This window comes from Bemisia tabaci, chromosome 8, assembly GCF_918797505.1.
Source record: "Bemisia tabaci chromosome 8, PGI_BMITA_v3".
Lineage (NCBI taxonomy): Eukaryota > Metazoa > Arthropoda > Insecta > Hemiptera > Aleyrodidae > Bemisia > Bemisia tabaci.
Genome location: NC_092800.1, coordinates 19108987 through 19125728, shown reverse-complemented (window position 1 = coordinate 19125728; position 16742 = coordinate 19108987). Strand labels below are relative to the sequence as shown.

Genomic DNA, 16742 nt, shown 5'->3' with positions numbered 1-16742 from the left:
AGAAATCAACAGCTACGAGCTGTAACTCCATTCGAAGCCGGTTCACGCTGTGAAACAATCACTCGAACGAATTTCAGCGATTACGTTCAAACATCATCCATAAAAAAGTACACTCGACAGCTGCATTTATTCAATACTTCCATCCACTGGATCTCGAATTCCGATTGAGATGGAAAAGTTCTAGCGAACATTTATCTTCCATCGATAACTCGCGGATTTACTTCGCCAACTGTGCGGGTCAGTTGCTGGACAGAAGTTGTGAAGTTGACCGTTCGTTTCGTGTCGTTTGTGAGTTATGGCTCTGAAAATGAATCACTTCTCGCGTAACTCCAATGCACTGAGAGTTGTTTTGTTCTCATGTTGCATCCGCATGTAGACACGTTTCTAGTATTAATTTAACCTACTTCACAACCCATTCCTTGAACGATGTTGCTTGAAAACTCATATTGGAAGAGTGCGTACTGAAAGGAGTTCTAGGTGGCGGTAGCTACCCCGGCCCAATCCTAAAAAACTCCCCCTAAAAGTTGACGAGGACGACAACGACAAAAAAAAAAAAGCTGAATATTATAAGCACGGGAAGCATCATGGAGCTTTGGGGTTGTGGTTACTGTTTCTTGCTTAATATCAAACCTCAGGTTATCCTGGAAAAAATGTTGTAGTTTTCTTAGAACTTTTGTCCAGGAAATGCGGTTGGTAGATAGGATCATCCGCAAGGTTTCCTTGGTAATTATCTAAGTTATATTAGGGCGTAGCAATGGGACATTTTTGGACCAGTATTTTTTATCTGTCACTGCATTATTAGCTCTAGCTAGCATATTTGACAATCAAATCACGATCCTGCGTCATCAAGTGGCTGACCATTTTATACGAATTTCAAAAGATTTCATTCTGTTCAAATGGTCACGGATAACCACGAGGGAAGTAGGAAAAGCGGTCAACTCTTCACAACGTTACACTATTGTCAAAGAATACTAGATTGAGGAACTAAGTACTTGGGGGTTTTTTATTTTTTTATTTTTAAAAAAAGTTATTTGAGGTCTTCAGTCCATTTGAGCATTCTGCAACCTTAAATGAGTATCGGTTTAGGGTTAGTGCACACCAATGATCCAGGCTTTCAAATTTTCAGGGATTAAGGTGATTCGATGGACGCCTAATTTTGTGTCAGAACGGCATGCGATATATCGCATCAATTGGTTCCATTTTTTCTGCTATTTGTCATTTTTCTCAAATTTTGAGATCGAAAATTTGTTGTCAGGAGACTAAAGCACTCACTTACCAATTTTAACAAAGAAATTCAACGTGATAAAAGCGTGGTTTTTTTAGAGAGAAAATATCGCATTCGAGTGCAGTTTCGATATCAGTATCGAATGCGATATTTTCTCTCTAAAAAAACCACGCCTTTATTACGTTGAATTTGTTTGTAAAAATTGGTGAGTGAGTGCTTTAGTCTCTTGACAACAGAATTGCGATCTCAAAATTCGAGAAAAATGGTTAGTAGCTGAAAACATAGAGCCAATCGATGCGATATATCGCACGTCGTTCTGACACAAAATATGACGCCCATCGAACCATCTTAAGGCCGAGTGAAATCTGTCTCTTCAGATCCACTCGTCAGTATAATGAAAATTCGTCGCCACCACCGGGATTCGAACCCGGGACCTATTGACCTAAGTACTTGTTGAGTTGATTGTACTGGTTTTATTTTCCTTATATAGCGGAATCGGATTTGTAACGTTCAACTTCCCTGGCATCTTCTTTGTACACAAATCCAACAACCCATCCCTGATCTCCTTGGTAGGGATTCGGACAGTATGAAGTCCTGATATATCTCTCGGAGTTGCGATCAGGTATCCGTTATGAACGAGAAGGGTCCAGAGTGGATCTGGGAAGACGATCAGGTACGACATGTCGCGATACATCACTGTATCTATACTCCCGTTGGAAAAAAGTTTTTCGAGGGCTGGCCGCACCACCGTCGGAGCCAAGGCAAACATCAACTCCACGACGAAGTCCGTCAGACCGCCGGGTACCCAATAGACCCCGGGCTTTCCCCCTTGGTTCAGAAAGGACAACACGGAGAATGGGTTATAAAGTTGAGTACCGCAGAATTCGTACCCGCGGTACCAAGTGTCGAGGAGCTCGCGCTTGGCGGTGAGTCCAGCCTCGTCCACCAGAGTGCGCACGTCGCTCTCCAGGAACCCGAAGAACTCGGTGTAGCGCTCGTCGTCAAGAACTGAGTAGACCCGCATTTCAGGGAGCTTTGCGAGGAGGCTTTCCTGCCCGATGCCGCTGATGCTCGTGATGACGCATTTGCATACATGCGGATTGTCTTTCAAAACCGGTAGAAGGAGATCGTTAAGCACGGATCGCATTTGGTCCGTGTAATGGTTGAGGAAGGCAGTTAGGGTGGGTTTCTCGAAAGAGTCGATGAGAAGGACGACGGTTCTATTATTTTTGCGGTGTAGATAGGAGCATAGCATGCGGACGCCTGCCGTGATGTCAGAGAGTGAGGCCGTCTCATCACGAACGGCTTCGAAGGTGCGTTTTTCCTTGTCGGTTAGGAAGCACCATCGAGGAGGTACTCATGGAGGCGGTATATCTGTAATGTATATCCAAGCAAAAAAGTAGTAATTTATCATGAGACAAGAAACCTCAGTGCGGATAAACAATTATATTCTGATAACATTTTTAAAAAGCGCATTATACGAGAAATTATGCAAAAAAGATTCCAAAATTTTCCCAATGATAATATTAGAAATATTATAAGAATAACAAGCTCATTAATACTAGAAATACGAAGAGATGCCCGAAAAGAACTGGACATTTGCTGGAACTTGGCAACAGTTGCGCGGATTTTTCCTCATTCGTCGCCGGAGTACTAGTACATACGAGAGCTGTATTAGCTTCTGCTTGGATTATACCAGCAGATGCATACTATCTTCCTGAAACCGACCCATTGAAAACATTAGGAATAGTTCTTTTTAAAAAGGAGCGCATCCATTTTTCAACTTTCTTTTTTTTCTTCTGAATTTTTGAACCCTCCGGTTGTTTTTGCCAGATTACCCGAGAAAGCAGCGGGGGTCCACCTCTTAGAACACAAGCGATGGGCGCTTAAATACACGATTTTCACGTAAAAAGAGCATAAAAAATGCAATAAAAACGAGTTTGAAAAATTACACTCCCGCCCCTTTGCGAAAGTACTGATTCATTTAAAGAAATTCGTACGCACCTCTCCGACAGAGTGAGCTATATCGGTTTTCGCGGCCTCGTAACTGTCCGCATTGACGTTGCTTAAGGAAAGGTGGATGGTAGGGTACTGCCCGCGATGGACCCTGCAGAAGGCTGTGTCTTTGGAGATACTGGTACCGCGAAAAAGATCCAAGCGCCCGATCTTCTTGGCCGTTGCCGGGCTGATGCGGTTCTCGAGGAAGTAGCGGAGCATGGAGAGAGCTGTCGTCTTGCCGAAGAGTCGCGGACGGGTGATGAGAATCAGGCTGGGATCGTCCCGCATCACCGCCTTGATGAACATCGACTTATCCGCGTACGTAAAGTTGTTCACGATGATGTCTGCGAAGTCGTGTACGCCTAGTGGGAATTTTCTATGTGCCTGCGCGACAAAATACCGAATCAGTTGCCTTGAAAATTATTTGGAATGGAGGTTCTTCTTGAGAGAATAATTGGATTGCATTTTGCAAAAAGGAACCAGAAGAATTGCAATGATCTAAGATTGTGAATTCTCATCCTTTGCAATCAAATTACTGAAACCATGAAAAAATGTAAAATTTACATTCTAATTTTGTCTTAAATTTACAGTTTTTCGCGAGTAAAATAGAAACTGTTAATGGATAATCAGGTTTTTCTTCCACGACAAAAAAATTTGCACAATCTTGGCAACATTGCAATGCTCCTGGTTCCTTTTTGCAAAATGCAATCCAATTATGGTTGGGCAGTTTTATAAAAAAAGGGAATCTAAGACGTTACAAAACAATGGATCTTTCATTGGTTGAAAAAATGGAAAAAACCAATGTAAAGCAACATTCTTCGAGTATGAATCACGCTTCAGTAATTACAAAAACCTGGTGATTAAAAATTAGTTTGCAGCCGAAAATACATTCCTTTGAAATGATTCCGGCCGTATACACGCTAACATGAGGCAATTAGGTTTAGTGTAGTCGGCTCGAATACTCGGTTACCCGTCCACCCTATTCAAAATTTTCTCTTTTGTTAAGTCTTTAAGTTTTAAATTAGGTATCAGAGACAATCCGATGTATAATTGATTAAAGTTTTTGCTTTTCATGTGGTATTGGCTGGAGTCCTGGAGGACGCGAGCTCCTCCTCCTAGACAGTTTCGTATGTGCGGGGCTTACACGGTCATATTCCCGAGGGATAACTTGTAATTTTTACCTAACGGTTATTAATAAAACGGGGGAGAAACTTGGTTTACTTCTATGGTTTAATTTAGCTGTTTCCCTAAAAAAACAGAGAATACCTAATTGACAAAGGGCACTAAATTAAAGAATACTTTTTTAAATATATTTTTAGTGATATAAATATAATAATAATATATTTAATTGTCGATATTTCACTACAATATTGATCAATAAAAACTTTAATTCGATTAAAAAAGATAGATCTATTTAAAATTACTCGACCTTTACTATTTTTTAGATTGACGGTTGCTTATTTTAGTATTTCAACTTTAAAAATCTCATAAAGCTCAGAGCCAACGGGACAAAAAGTGCACATACAGAGGAAAAATTTTCACTCACGGAAACACACCCAACGGCAAATAAACCGAAAATCGCGTACACCTGCGTCGTTTTCGACGCCATTATGGTGAATTTCCTGGGACTTAGGGAAAGAGACGTCATCAACTCAGACTGGGGAACAAATTATGAATGAAAACGTTATGCATGACGTACATGAATAATGAATATTAAACTCTTCAGCTGGTGCAACAAGGGGGCTCGACAGTATGCCACTAGGGACCCGGCCAATCGATAGATAAGGAGTGATTATTAATAGTCCAGATGCTACACCTCTAATTTCGATAAGACATCGCCGTCAGTAAATTACATGCTAGACAGACTGATTAAAATCAAAGCTCGAGCGACAGCTGAAATCCTACTTGGGAGTGCATTTGTGACCTAATTTTTTCACGTTGTGTCATCGAGGATCAGTTTCCTATGAAATCACATTTAAGGAGTTGAAAGGTTGTCACGTAGAAATGTTACGCTTTATCGTCTAGAAAACGACAAATTCTACACTTTTATTAATCAAAATTGAGATAAGGCGGTCAAAACCTCACACCAGCATTGCCAGCCTCGATCGCTGGAGTCGATTTTGAAAAACGCCTTCAAATTAGAAAGTATGCAACACCACATTACCGCCAAGCTCGAATAGTTATCTCTTGGCGATTAAGGCGCTACATTCACGTCATCCTAGATCTCGAGAGGTGGGATCCATGCGGAAACTTTTCCAGCAAAGTATTTTCATTTAAATGTATGTGTCTATGACACACGTAACTGACTTATTCATACAGCGGGCCGATTATTGAAATTGATAGACAAAGCCATAGACAAAAATGACAAAAGGGATATGGAGGGAACCTATTGGTGGAAGCTGGTGGTTGCAATGGACAGAGGCAGTGGGTAATAGACTAACTAACGGCAACGCGCGAGCAACCCGACAGTTAGTCCATCATTTTCTCCCTTAGTCCATAAGAACCATCCAATTCAACCAATAGGATCGCTCCATACGCCCTATGTCTTCATTGTCTATAGCTTTGTCTATCAATTTCAATAATCAGCCCGCAGGCTACTGAAAATTTTATCAGATCGGGCCGACACTGTCCAAGACTGCCAACTACCACTGATGTTATTAGCACTGCCCTCAGTGTTAAACCTGAGCCAAAATCAATTACCATTTGTCATTCTTGCTGAAGATGCTCCCGGCAACCGGTATACTAGCTAAAAGAACCTCCTCATGCTATTTTACGCGGGTGTTGGGCTTGTACCCCTTGTTGGACTTCTTCGGATCCTTGGCGCCGAAAGTTCCTTCAAATTTCTTCCTACACAAGTCCAACAACTGTTCTCTGACTTCCTTGTTGGGCATGCGAACGGTGTAATTAAGCTCTGGCAGACCCTTGGGCTTCGCAACCAAGTACCCATAATGAACAAGTAGGCTCCAGAACGGCTCTTCTTGGGTGACAAACTTCTCGTAAGACAAATCTTCGTGGATGACCTTCTCTAAACTGTGATTGTACATCAATTTGTCGAAGTCCTTTCGCGCCGCCGTTGACAAAGTGAACACTATTTGCACTACTGTTTCTGTCAGCGGATTTTGCACCCAATAGAATCCTGGCTTCCCGCCTTGACTCAAAAACGACAGTACGGAGAACGGATTGTAGAGCAATGTGCCGCAGAAGTCGTATCCGCGGTACCACGTGTCTAAGAGCTCGCGTTTGGCAGTAAGTCCAGTTTCCGCCACCAGAGCGCGCACGTCGCTCTCTAGGAACCCGAAGAACTCGGTGTAGCGCTGGTCGTCGAGGATGGAGTAGACACGCATGTCGGGGAGCTCTGCGAGTAAGGCTTCTTGTCCGATAACACTAATGCCCGTAATAACAGCCTTGTAGAGGTAAGGGTTGTCCTTCAGAGCGGGTAAGAGGAGGTCGTGGAGCAGGGACTGCATTTGGTCCGCGTATTGGTTGAAGAAGGCAGTTTGGGTAGGTTTCTCGAAGGAGTCGATGAGCAGGATAACGGGTTTATTGTTTTTACGGTGTAGATAAGTGCATAACTTGCGGAGGCCTGCCGTGGTGTCTGCAAGAGGAGCCGTCTTGTCGCGAATGGCCTCGAAAGTGCGTTTTTCCTGGTCCGTGAGGAGATCACCATCGAGAAGGTACTCATGGAGGCGGTGTATCTAAAATAGACAGAATAAAACACTCAAATACGGAGAGATAATCGATATGTAACCGGCGAAAAAAAATGCTCCTAGATCTTAAAAAAAGAACAGAAAAACCGGAAAAAATGAAGGTAAGAGAGCGAGAAAGGTTTAATTCGACGGTAAAAATGCAAAGAAGCGTATCTTGGTTTGCTACGTTGCAGACTTCGTGTCGTAATTTACTCTCTTATTGAAAAACTAGAAGTAGCCAACATATCAGGAGGGAAAGAGCAGAGCATAGTATGATATTTACTGATATATATTTACCACACTTCTTTGTGATGTAGGTTCACGTTGCACCTAGGAAATAATGTACGTGCATATTTAGGCATGTCATGTTACGGATTTACTGTCGCATTTTATTTTTTCAAGAGACAAATGGTCATCGTTTCATAATTTCATGCGATTCATAAGGAAAGATTTATGAAAATTTCGGACTTAATCATCAAAATTAGTTTTCCCAAAGGGAACTACGAGAAAGTAAAAATCCAAACAGAAGACGACCAACTAAAATAGGTTGAGGGAAACTCTAAACGTCATGTTCAGAGATCGAACTTTATTGCGATTTCGAGGGCCGACAACGTTGTGATGCATTTAAATAGTGCATATCTCGGGAAACTAACAAAGTTGCGAAAAAACGCAGTAGCGGTTTATTTTACTGGCACAATAGGCAACTCTGGCAACTATTTACTGTGACTGAGATATAAGTTGAGAGGTAAAAAAAAAAACCATTAAACCGGCGAGTACCGATACAGCCAAAACGCCTTCAGTTCTGTGCATATGCAACACGGACGTCCATGGAGCCGGAGTGTTTGCATCCAGGAGTTAAAATAAAGTGCGTGACGTGCTCATCGCGTTCGACCCTAACGAAGGGAATTTAAGACACATTTTCGCGAGTGGATTCGGTCGAAGATTTCAACTTATTGCCAACCTCCGTTACAAAAAAACGAAATTTCTGCCGGGCAACGGTGCGCTTACATCCTTATTTTGGTTTTCAACACTGGAAAAAAAAAACTCCGGCCGTGGAAGCCGCGATTACGGGCTATATAGACATACCGTCCGTTCCGGGCTCAAAGGCCGAAAATTCCGGCTGCTGGAGCCGTATCTTCTGCCTCTAAACCCGGAGCAATCGAAGCTACGCCTCCGACAGCCGGAATTTTCGGCCTTTGAGCCCGGAACGGACGGTATGTCTATATAGCCCGTGATTGCGGCTCCCACGGCCGGAGTTTTTTTTTTACAGTGAGCCTTGCAGCAATGACGACCACATGCAAAATCCTAGAGCCACCCCCCAAGGTGGGTTGAAAAGTGGATGGATGCAAACGTTGGCCAAAATTCATCAAGCAACTGGGTTTAGTTCTCGACTGCATAAGAATGTTTTTCTCCTTTGGTTTGCGACCCTGCCAATATGGTTGAAAAACTCGACCGAATCCACTCGCGAAAATTCGCCTTTAGCTAATTTAATGACGATAAAACTGGAAATGGAGACATGATGGGTTACACCATTTACTGCGTAACTGCAAATTCGTACACACCTCTCCGATTGAGTAGACAATGGCGGTCTTAGCCTCCTCGTACTTGTCACCATAGACATTGCTGGGGGTCTGGCAACGGCGCCAGGAGTGGTGACAGCCCGAAATGTAACGCTCCGTCTATCAAATCTTTTCAGTCCTTAATTTTTAACTTTCAGTTCCTAATTTTATATCAAGACGTGTCCTTTTTCTTTGTGCTTTCGGCTGTATTATTCATTTTCACTTTTCTCAACGGGTTTTCTTATTTTTAGTGATTTTTCTTTGTGACTTTACAGACTTTTGCCCTTTTTTACTTGATTATGTAACTCTCAGTTCGGTCTTATCTCTCTTTTGCTGCCACATTTCACTACTCTGCCGTCTAATTTTTATCAGATTTAATTTTAAACTCCGCTATGCTTTTTTACCATTTCTGAAATGAACCCTTGTTTACTTTTTTCATCTTTACTCTCCGCTGGACTTTTTACCAATCTTGCTTTTGTCTCTTCATTCACCATCTACGCTCAGTACTCTACAAAAATGCTCTCAGTCCTTGCCTCGTAGTAGACGTACTGGTAACCGCGTACCCTTTGAAGTGCTCAAGTTTCCTTGGTTTGTTGTGGAAAAGTCTACCATACGCGTTAGTGCCTGCAACTTCCCGGGATCTTCGTCGCTTTGGCCGCCCTCCACCTGTCTCTTGTACTGGAAAAGTTCACCAAACGAGTGATGACTGGTCTTTTGACTTGGTCTTTTGGACTTTAAAGACATTAGTTTTAGAGGTTACCGCCTTGGATCTGGAACCGTAGCATGTACTCGCCCTCCCCCCTTCGAAAGAGGAACAGTGTGGGTGTGGCAGACTGCCGGGTTTCCAAACCTGGAGGAAGGCGCCGGGCTTCCAGACCCAAGGGCTGCACCTGCTTTGATTGGTTCTTAGTTCCTAGTTTCAGTTTTTTAGTTTTTTCAGTCATTTATTTTATTTATACACTTAGTTTCAGTCTTTTTATTCCCCTTCCTTGCGCCGTTGCCAGCCCCCCCTCCCCCTCCAATTTATATTATCAGACCTATATATTTGGGGGAGGTGTCTCTTCAGCCCTTTATCATCTCAGTTTTTCAGTTTTTTCAATTTCAATTTTCAGATTTTAATTCTAATCTCAGCCCTTTTATACCCCTTGTCCTTTTGTATTCAGTTCATTGATTTATTTTCAGACCCTTAATTTTATCCCAGCCCTTTTAAAATGATCAGTTTATTCAGACCTTTAATTCTCTCAGCCCTTTTAGTTTTACTAACGTAATTAATTATCTGCCCACTCTAACGACTTTTCAGTTTTTATTAATTTAAATTTACTTTCAGTCCTTTTATTTGACCCATCAGCCCTTTTCTTTTAACTTTTGTTATTCAAACTCTGACCTTTTCAACCCTTTTCAGTTTTATTATCTATTCTACTTCAGCCCTTTATTTGACTCTTCAGCCCTTTCTTTTAACTTTTAACTTCTAAACTCAGACCTTTCATTGATGTAAGTCCCTTTTTCCCCCCCTATTCTACAAGGTTCATATGCCTCAAGGCGAAAAACCTTTTTATTAGAATTGTATTGTAGGCCTTCGGGCCGGGGCCCTGTCTTCCCCGGTTCCAACCTGTAATCTTTTCTAATAAACTACCCTCTATGTTTTTGAGGATTTAAAAAAAAAAAAAAAAAAAAAAAAACCATAGACATTGCTGAAGGAAAAGAGGATGGTCGGGTATTGTCCACGGTGGGCCTTACAGAAGACGGTGTCCTCGGAGATGCTGAGACCGCGGAAGAGATCTCGGAACCCGACTTTCAGGGCTGCGGCTGGGCTGATGCGGTTCTCGAGGAAGTAGCGGAGCATGGAGAGAGCTGTCGCTTTGCCAAAGAGTCGTGGGCGGGTGATGAGGATCAGCCGGGATTCGTCCGTCATAACTGCTTTGATGAACCCCGATTTATCCGCGTATGTAAAGTTGTTCACGATGATGTCAGCGAAGTCCACTACGCCCAAAGGAAATTGCCTTTGTGACTAGCGAGACAGAACCAAGAAAGACGTCTTAGAACGTTTTGCGTGGATTCATAATAAAAATGGTAAAACTATTGAAAAAGCAGTGGTACTTTTTCGTGATGATCTCGATTCTCATCTGTCTGTTAACACCATTAACCTGAAAATTCTTAAGAGCTTGTGACATTTTTGGTAAACGTAAGAGCGTTATTGACAAGAGCTCCCAACTACGATTATACAAAAACGGAAAGATGGAAATATTTAAAAGATATCTAATCGATGGATTGATTAAATCATTTTAACTGGATTCTTGATCTGAATGAGAGTTCAGATAAAAATTCAAAATACATTCAAATAAATATGCTTATATTATACCTATTCCTACACTTCACTAAGTAAATGGATGCATTGTCTTTTCATTCGTAAGTATTCATTGAATCAATGAAGCAATAACTGTGTTAAAACTGTAAAAAAACCAAAAAAAATGTGAGCTTCACTTACGGACACGGGCCAAATAGTAACACTAATTAACATTGTATACACGCACGTTATCTCCGTTATCATGTTGATAAATATACTTGAATTTTCGTAAATAACACTGACATTAACTCAAGCTGAGAGACTGGGAATCAATAAAATAATTACTCATGACGTAAATGAAATACAAATGTTGAGCTACAGTTTTTTTTTTGACGGCTGTAGTAGGCATGCCACATGGAGCCCGGTCGATTGATAGATAAGAGAGAATAATCTATAGTCTCAATACATGCCACTAATTTTGATAAGAGAGTATTGTCATTAGATTACATGATAGACATACTAACTTTCATCAATGACATGTGCGTGCATGCTTGTAAGGCTGCGATGGATTGTTCCGTTTTTCTTATAAATTATGTGTTTCTTACCAGTCAAACATTGAAGATGGTTAACTTAAAAATGGTCAGTATCATCCTTCCCCCCGTCTCTTCTTTTATAATAGCTAGTTTGAGCACTTTCGGTAATTTTTTAGGAAACCCCGACCCACTTGAAATCGTCCCTTTTCCACGGTAATCTTCTCCTAAAAGCGATGGATTAGTTTCAACTATTATACAAAAACACTCTAGTCCTGCCTATCCATACACTCTAATTATCCTCCCCTCGGATTGTACCCACATTTCTGTACAAAAAATAGCAAAACTGTAATTTTTTGCCTCTATATGCTCTCAAAATCTTTGAAAATGTTTGTGGAGGCGAGTAAAAATTAAAAGATCAAGTAAAATGAAAACCCGATACCACGGCACACGTAACTGTCTTGTTCGGATAAGCTTCAGAGGCTCTTTGTCAAAGAAAATATTACAGGTATGCATATGTAAAGAGACAAAAAAAGGCTAACTTTGAAAGAGTTCTTCTACAATCCTCCAATCGGTACTATAAAGAATCCTTCCACTTCACTTGGCATACGAGGGCGTGTACCTCGCGTAAGAAACATTCGGATTCTTAGCGTCCATCTTTCCTTCTATCTTCTTTTTGCACATGTCAAACAACTCATCTCTGATCTCCTTGTTGGGCATGCGAACAGCGTAAAGTCCTGGCGGTCCCTTGGGCTTTGCGACCAGGTACCCATTGTGAACAAGTAGAGTCCAAAACGGCTCCTCCTGGCTGACCAACTTCTGGTACGGCATCTCGTTGTAGACCATCTTGTCCAAACTCTTGTTGAACATCAGATTGTCGAAGTCCATTCGCATGGGCGAGGACATCGCGAAAATCAACTTCACCACGAACTCCGTCAGCGAATGACGCACCCAATAGAACCCTGGCTTCCCGCCTTGACTCAAGAACGAAAGCACGGAGAACGGATTGTAGAGCAACGTACCACTGATGTCGTATCCGCGGTACCACGTGTCTAAGAGCTCGCGCTTGGCAGTGAGTCCAGTTTCCGCCGCCAGAGCGCGCACGTCACTCTCCAGGAACCCGAAGAACTCGGTGTAGCGCTGGTCGTTGAGGACAGAGTGGAGGCGCACTTCGGGGAGTTCCGCAAGGAGGGCTTCTTGCCCGATGATGCTGACGCCCGTGATAACAGCCTTGAGGAGGTAAGGGTTGTTTTTCAGAGCGGGGAATAGGAGGTCGTGCATCAAGGATCGCATTGGTTCCGTGTATTTGTTGTGGAATGCGGCTTGAAAAGGCTTCTCGAAAGCGCCGATGAGAAGGATGACGCTCTTGTTGTTTTTTCGATGGAGATACTGGCAAAGCGCACCGATGCTTGCGGTGACGTAGGCGAGAGGAGCCGTCTTATCGCGAACGAGCTCGAAAGTGCGTCTTTCCTCGCCTGTGAGGATGGCGTCGTCAAGGAGGTACTCGTGATTGCGATATACCTACAACAGGAAGAACATCCCAACACGAGAGACGTTAGGGAGAAAGTAATTTGAAGTGAGTTTGTTGAGGATTTGTGCTACAGCTCGATAGCACTTTTCAACGATCAAATCGCGATATTTTGAGATCAGTTGCGATTTTTTCACGATTTTTTTTGCGAAAAAATGGCTGGGATCATCAACATCTGGGCGATTATCCTCGATTTTGTCGCAATTTCATCTCTGTAAAATTTCGTTCGGTACAATTGAAATTTTATCTAATTTTATCACTATGTTTTGTTCGATGATATCGCGATTTTAATGCATATTCATGCGATGAAATCGCGACTTTTTACCCGATACACCATACGATCTTACGATTCTTTTCTCACCATGAGAATTTTTTTTTGGCATACGATCAAATCGCAATTCATCGCGATCACTGCTACTTGGAACCAAAGGGAGAAGTTGCTTTTGATGGGAGAGCTGAAATATAATACGATGAGCACTAAGAGATTCCAAAATGTGCTTACGTCACAACTTGAGTGAGAAATGGTCACATTATCGAGCCTCCCGCTTCAAAAAGTATACTATGGCGATGGCAATTTCATTCACTTGAATCTTTCTAATTTCACAACTCTACGAGAAACTAAAAATGGCCAATGTCACGTGTGTCTTCACTTTTCTATTAAATTTATTTTCTCAATTCAACCCCCATAAGTTTATCCTTAATTTTTCAATAGGAAACAGATAAGCTCTGTTTGGAAACTCCCATCTTCGAAATGACTGGTTTTCTTAAAGCCTGGGTCATACGATCAAACTGCACCAATCAAAATAGCGAGGTCACCACGCAGCAGATTTTCGCGCGCCAGTCAGAGATCAATGTGCATAGAAGTCTCTGATTGGTTTTCGCAGAACCAATCAGAACAATAACCTCGCCAGATTGTCAGCTCAGTTTGATCGTCGGGCCCAGGCTTGAGGCTATCCCATTCCTTACTTAACTGTGTCCCTTTCAAACCAACCCATTGTAGAAATCTATGAATGCCCTAGCTTACCTCCCCGACAGAGATAGCGATGGCAGTCTTGGCGGCCTCGTAATTGACGGCAAAGACATTCTCAAAAGAGAGGAGGATGGTGGGGTACTGGCCCCGGTGGGCCCTGCAGAAGGCAGTGTCTTCGGAAATGCTGAGGCCTTGGAAAAGATCATTAAATCCGATTTTCCAGGCCGTGTCAGAGTGGATGCGGTTCTCGAGGAAGTAGCGGAGCATGGAGAGAGCGGTCGCTTTTCCGAAGAGCCGTGGGCGGGTGATGAGAATCAGCCGGGATTCGTCCGTCATCACTGCTTTGATGAAACCCGATTTATCCGTGTAGGTGAAGTTCTTCGCGATGATGTCCGCAAAGTCGAATACGCCTAGTGGGAGTTTCCTCTGTGCCTGTGCGACAAAATACCGGGTCAGTTGTCTTGAAAAATACTCGGGATAGAGATTCTTCTTGAGATATTAAAAACTATGCACTCATAGATTTGCAGATCAATCAAGTTTCTTGAAATTCTGCCTTTGCTCATGAGTCGACTCCAGAGACAAAATACCCTTCAATGGCCTCTTGGCGACAGGTGGAATCTTTTACTTTCGGAGATTCAACAATCCCTGGTAAAAATTGGCGATAAGCGCTGCGTTTCAAAATACCACAGGAATTCTTATAGCCGGCTAAAGAAGGCTACAGAAAATCATATAAATGGCTGTAGAATACGAAGAAAATCATACGGCCGGGCTATACGAAGCGATAAAAAATTATGCAGCCGGGCTATAGTTCCTATCGCCGGGCTTTACACTTTATCGCCTGGCTGTTGCTTTTTCACCATCGATTATAAAAGGCTATAAGAAATTGTGTAGAAATTCGTGTGCTTTGGAAATCATTAAGTTTGATACGGGACCACCTTAATATTGACAAAACACACATTATATTTTCATTTAATACATATTTTTTTTCATCAATTAAAATGAGAATAATCCATACAGGATGTGCAAACATTTCAAAATCATGAGTTGAATAACGCTGACTCCGCCAGATTAAATATTAGAGCCTAACACAAAGCGGAGCGGCGACGCAATGGCGCCTACAAACCTAACAGGGATACTTCACGCATTGCGCAACGCATGAAGTATCCCTGTTAGGTTTGTAGGCGCCAATGCGTGTTTCGCGCTGGCTGCCCGCCTGGCACGGCGCTTGAAGCAACTATTTCACACCAGAGGTATTGCACAGTATCATACGAAACTGAAGGCGCTCTAATATATTAGTAATGGGAGGCTTCCATCAAAAGTATGGAGCTTTCCTCGCAAAATAAATCAAGATACTGCGGCCCAAAAAGAGAGCAGTATTCCAAAAACTCACCAAGTCCTAGCATCCGTAATTAGTAACGCTTAGCATACACTTTATCGCCTGGCTGTTGCTTTATCGCCATCGGCTATGGTTCATCGCCGTAGGTCTATGGTATTTTGGAACACAGATTCCACTGCCAATTTTTACCAGGGATTCCAGATGGAAAATTAGCAGGGAGCATCAGTCATCAGTCTTTTTTCGGTTGTTGACCTACCTATACAACACCTATAATATGATGGATTATCATGGTGGAACTATCAACCAAGTAGGTAGGTCAACAGTTAAATGTTGAAGTCCCGAAAGTAAAAGCGTCCACTATTGCCAAGATACTACTGGATGGTCTCATGTCTCTTGTCGACTCACTTAATTCCTGGAGGAAAAATTGTAAATAAATAATCAGAGAATGACAACTTTTTCATGACAGTCTTGACGCTCATGTATGCATCCACATATTCCATTAAACCTGAGAGGACACTTACACTACCTATTAAAGCATGGTCTCTCTTGAATATAACTTCGAATTTTGAAAGTGTAATGTCATTCTGCTGATGCTTAGTCATAGTATTTGCGAGAACGCAACGAAAGTATAAATCATTGCCTAAAATAAAGAAATTAGAATTTCCGATTTCAATGTTGTGTGTTCAACACTGCTCACGTTTTAGGCTCTTAAACGAAAATTTAGCAACAATGTTTTTCTTGAAATTGTTCTCTCTCATTCTAAAATATTCACAGAAAATTTGAAGGAAAGGAAAAATGCTTTGAATGGTTTTCTTTTTAAAAAATGAAGCATTATTGGAGATCTTCAAGCGCTGCAACGGAGATACCTAAGCATTTTTGGACTTTAGCCATCGATATCTCACTCTAATCTTAATCAATAATAATTTGGATTCGATTTAAAGAATTAGAGGTATTTAAAACTACTCCACCTCTAATTTTTTTTAAAGTACCAGTTACTTGGGTTAGTTTTTTAATTTTAAAAATCTCATAAAGCTCAGAACCAATGGGACAAAAAATACACATACAGAGGAACAATTTTCACTTACGAAAGCACACCCGACAGCAGAGAAACCTAAAATCGCGTACACCCACGTCATTTTCGACACCATTTTGGTGAATTTCCCTGGACTTTGGGGAAAAAGTCGTCATCAACTCAGACTGAGGAACAAATTATGAGCGAAAACGTTATTCATGACGTACACAAATCATGGGTATTAAACTCCTCAGCTGGTGCAACAAGGGGGCTCGACAGCTTGAGCGAGCATGCTCCTCAAAACCCGATGGATAAAAAGTGATTATTAATAGTCCAGATGCTATCCCTCTAATTTCGATAAGACGTCGCCGTCACTTAATTACATGCTAGACAAGCTGAATTAAATCAAAGGTCGAGTGGTAGCTGAAATGTTTTGAGAGTGCACTAGTGATCTACTTTTCTCACGCTGAGTCATCAAGGATTTGTTTCTAGTCATAAATTTCTAACTCCTCTTCTTCCTATACTATTGTGGTCACTTTTAACAAATGTTTTTAAAAAGTTCAAGATCTCTTCTTCTGCACACATATTCTCAGAGCATCCGTAGTTTTCGATTT

At 41.9% G+C, this 16742-nt stretch overlaps 3 protein-coding genes across 5 annotated transcripts in view; 1 reads left to right on the top strand and 2 right to left on the bottom strand.

The window, feature by feature from the left end:
* The window catches only part of LOC109044414 (tRNA (guanine(6)-N(2))-methyltransferase THUMP3), a 64703-nt gene that overhangs the window by 12719 nt on the left and 35242 nt on the right, over window positions 1-16742 (bottom strand). Inside the window, exons 1-6 of one of the 3 annotated variants that reach the window (XR_011900431.1) lie at window positions 10954-11154; window positions 10163-10476; window positions 8472-8535; window positions 4770-6918; window positions 3230-3607; window positions 993-2599 (exon numbers count right to left, since the gene is read on the bottom strand). The exons of 1 other annotated variant lie outside the window; for it this stretch is intronic. The gene's annotated coding sequence lies outside the window, so the exon portion shown is untranslated. Of the gene's footprint in view, window positions 1-992; window positions 2600-3229; window positions 3608-4769; window positions 6919-8471; window positions 8536-10162; window positions 10477-10953; window positions 11155-16742 lie in introns of those variants that run through there. One more of the 3 variants, XR_011900432.1, reaches the window with a different exon arrangement.
* LOC109044418 (sialate:O-sulfotransferase 1) overlaps window positions 1-16742 on the top strand; it is a gene marked incomplete in the record, with an annotated part of 50336 nt that overhangs the window by 5095 nt on the left and 28499 nt on the right.
* On the bottom strand, window positions 11857-16318 carry LOC109044417 (uncharacterized protein in vnfD 5'region). The gene is made up of 3 exons (XM_019062129.2): window positions 16202-16318; window positions 13835-14212; window positions 11857-12803 (listed from the first exon to the last, which is right to left on the bottom strand). Exons 1-3 carry the CDS (start codon window positions 16262-16264, stop codon window positions 11880-11882), a joined length of 1365 nt encoding a protein of 454 aa, XP_018917674.2. The 5' UTR covers window positions 16265-16318; the 3' UTR covers window positions 11857-11879.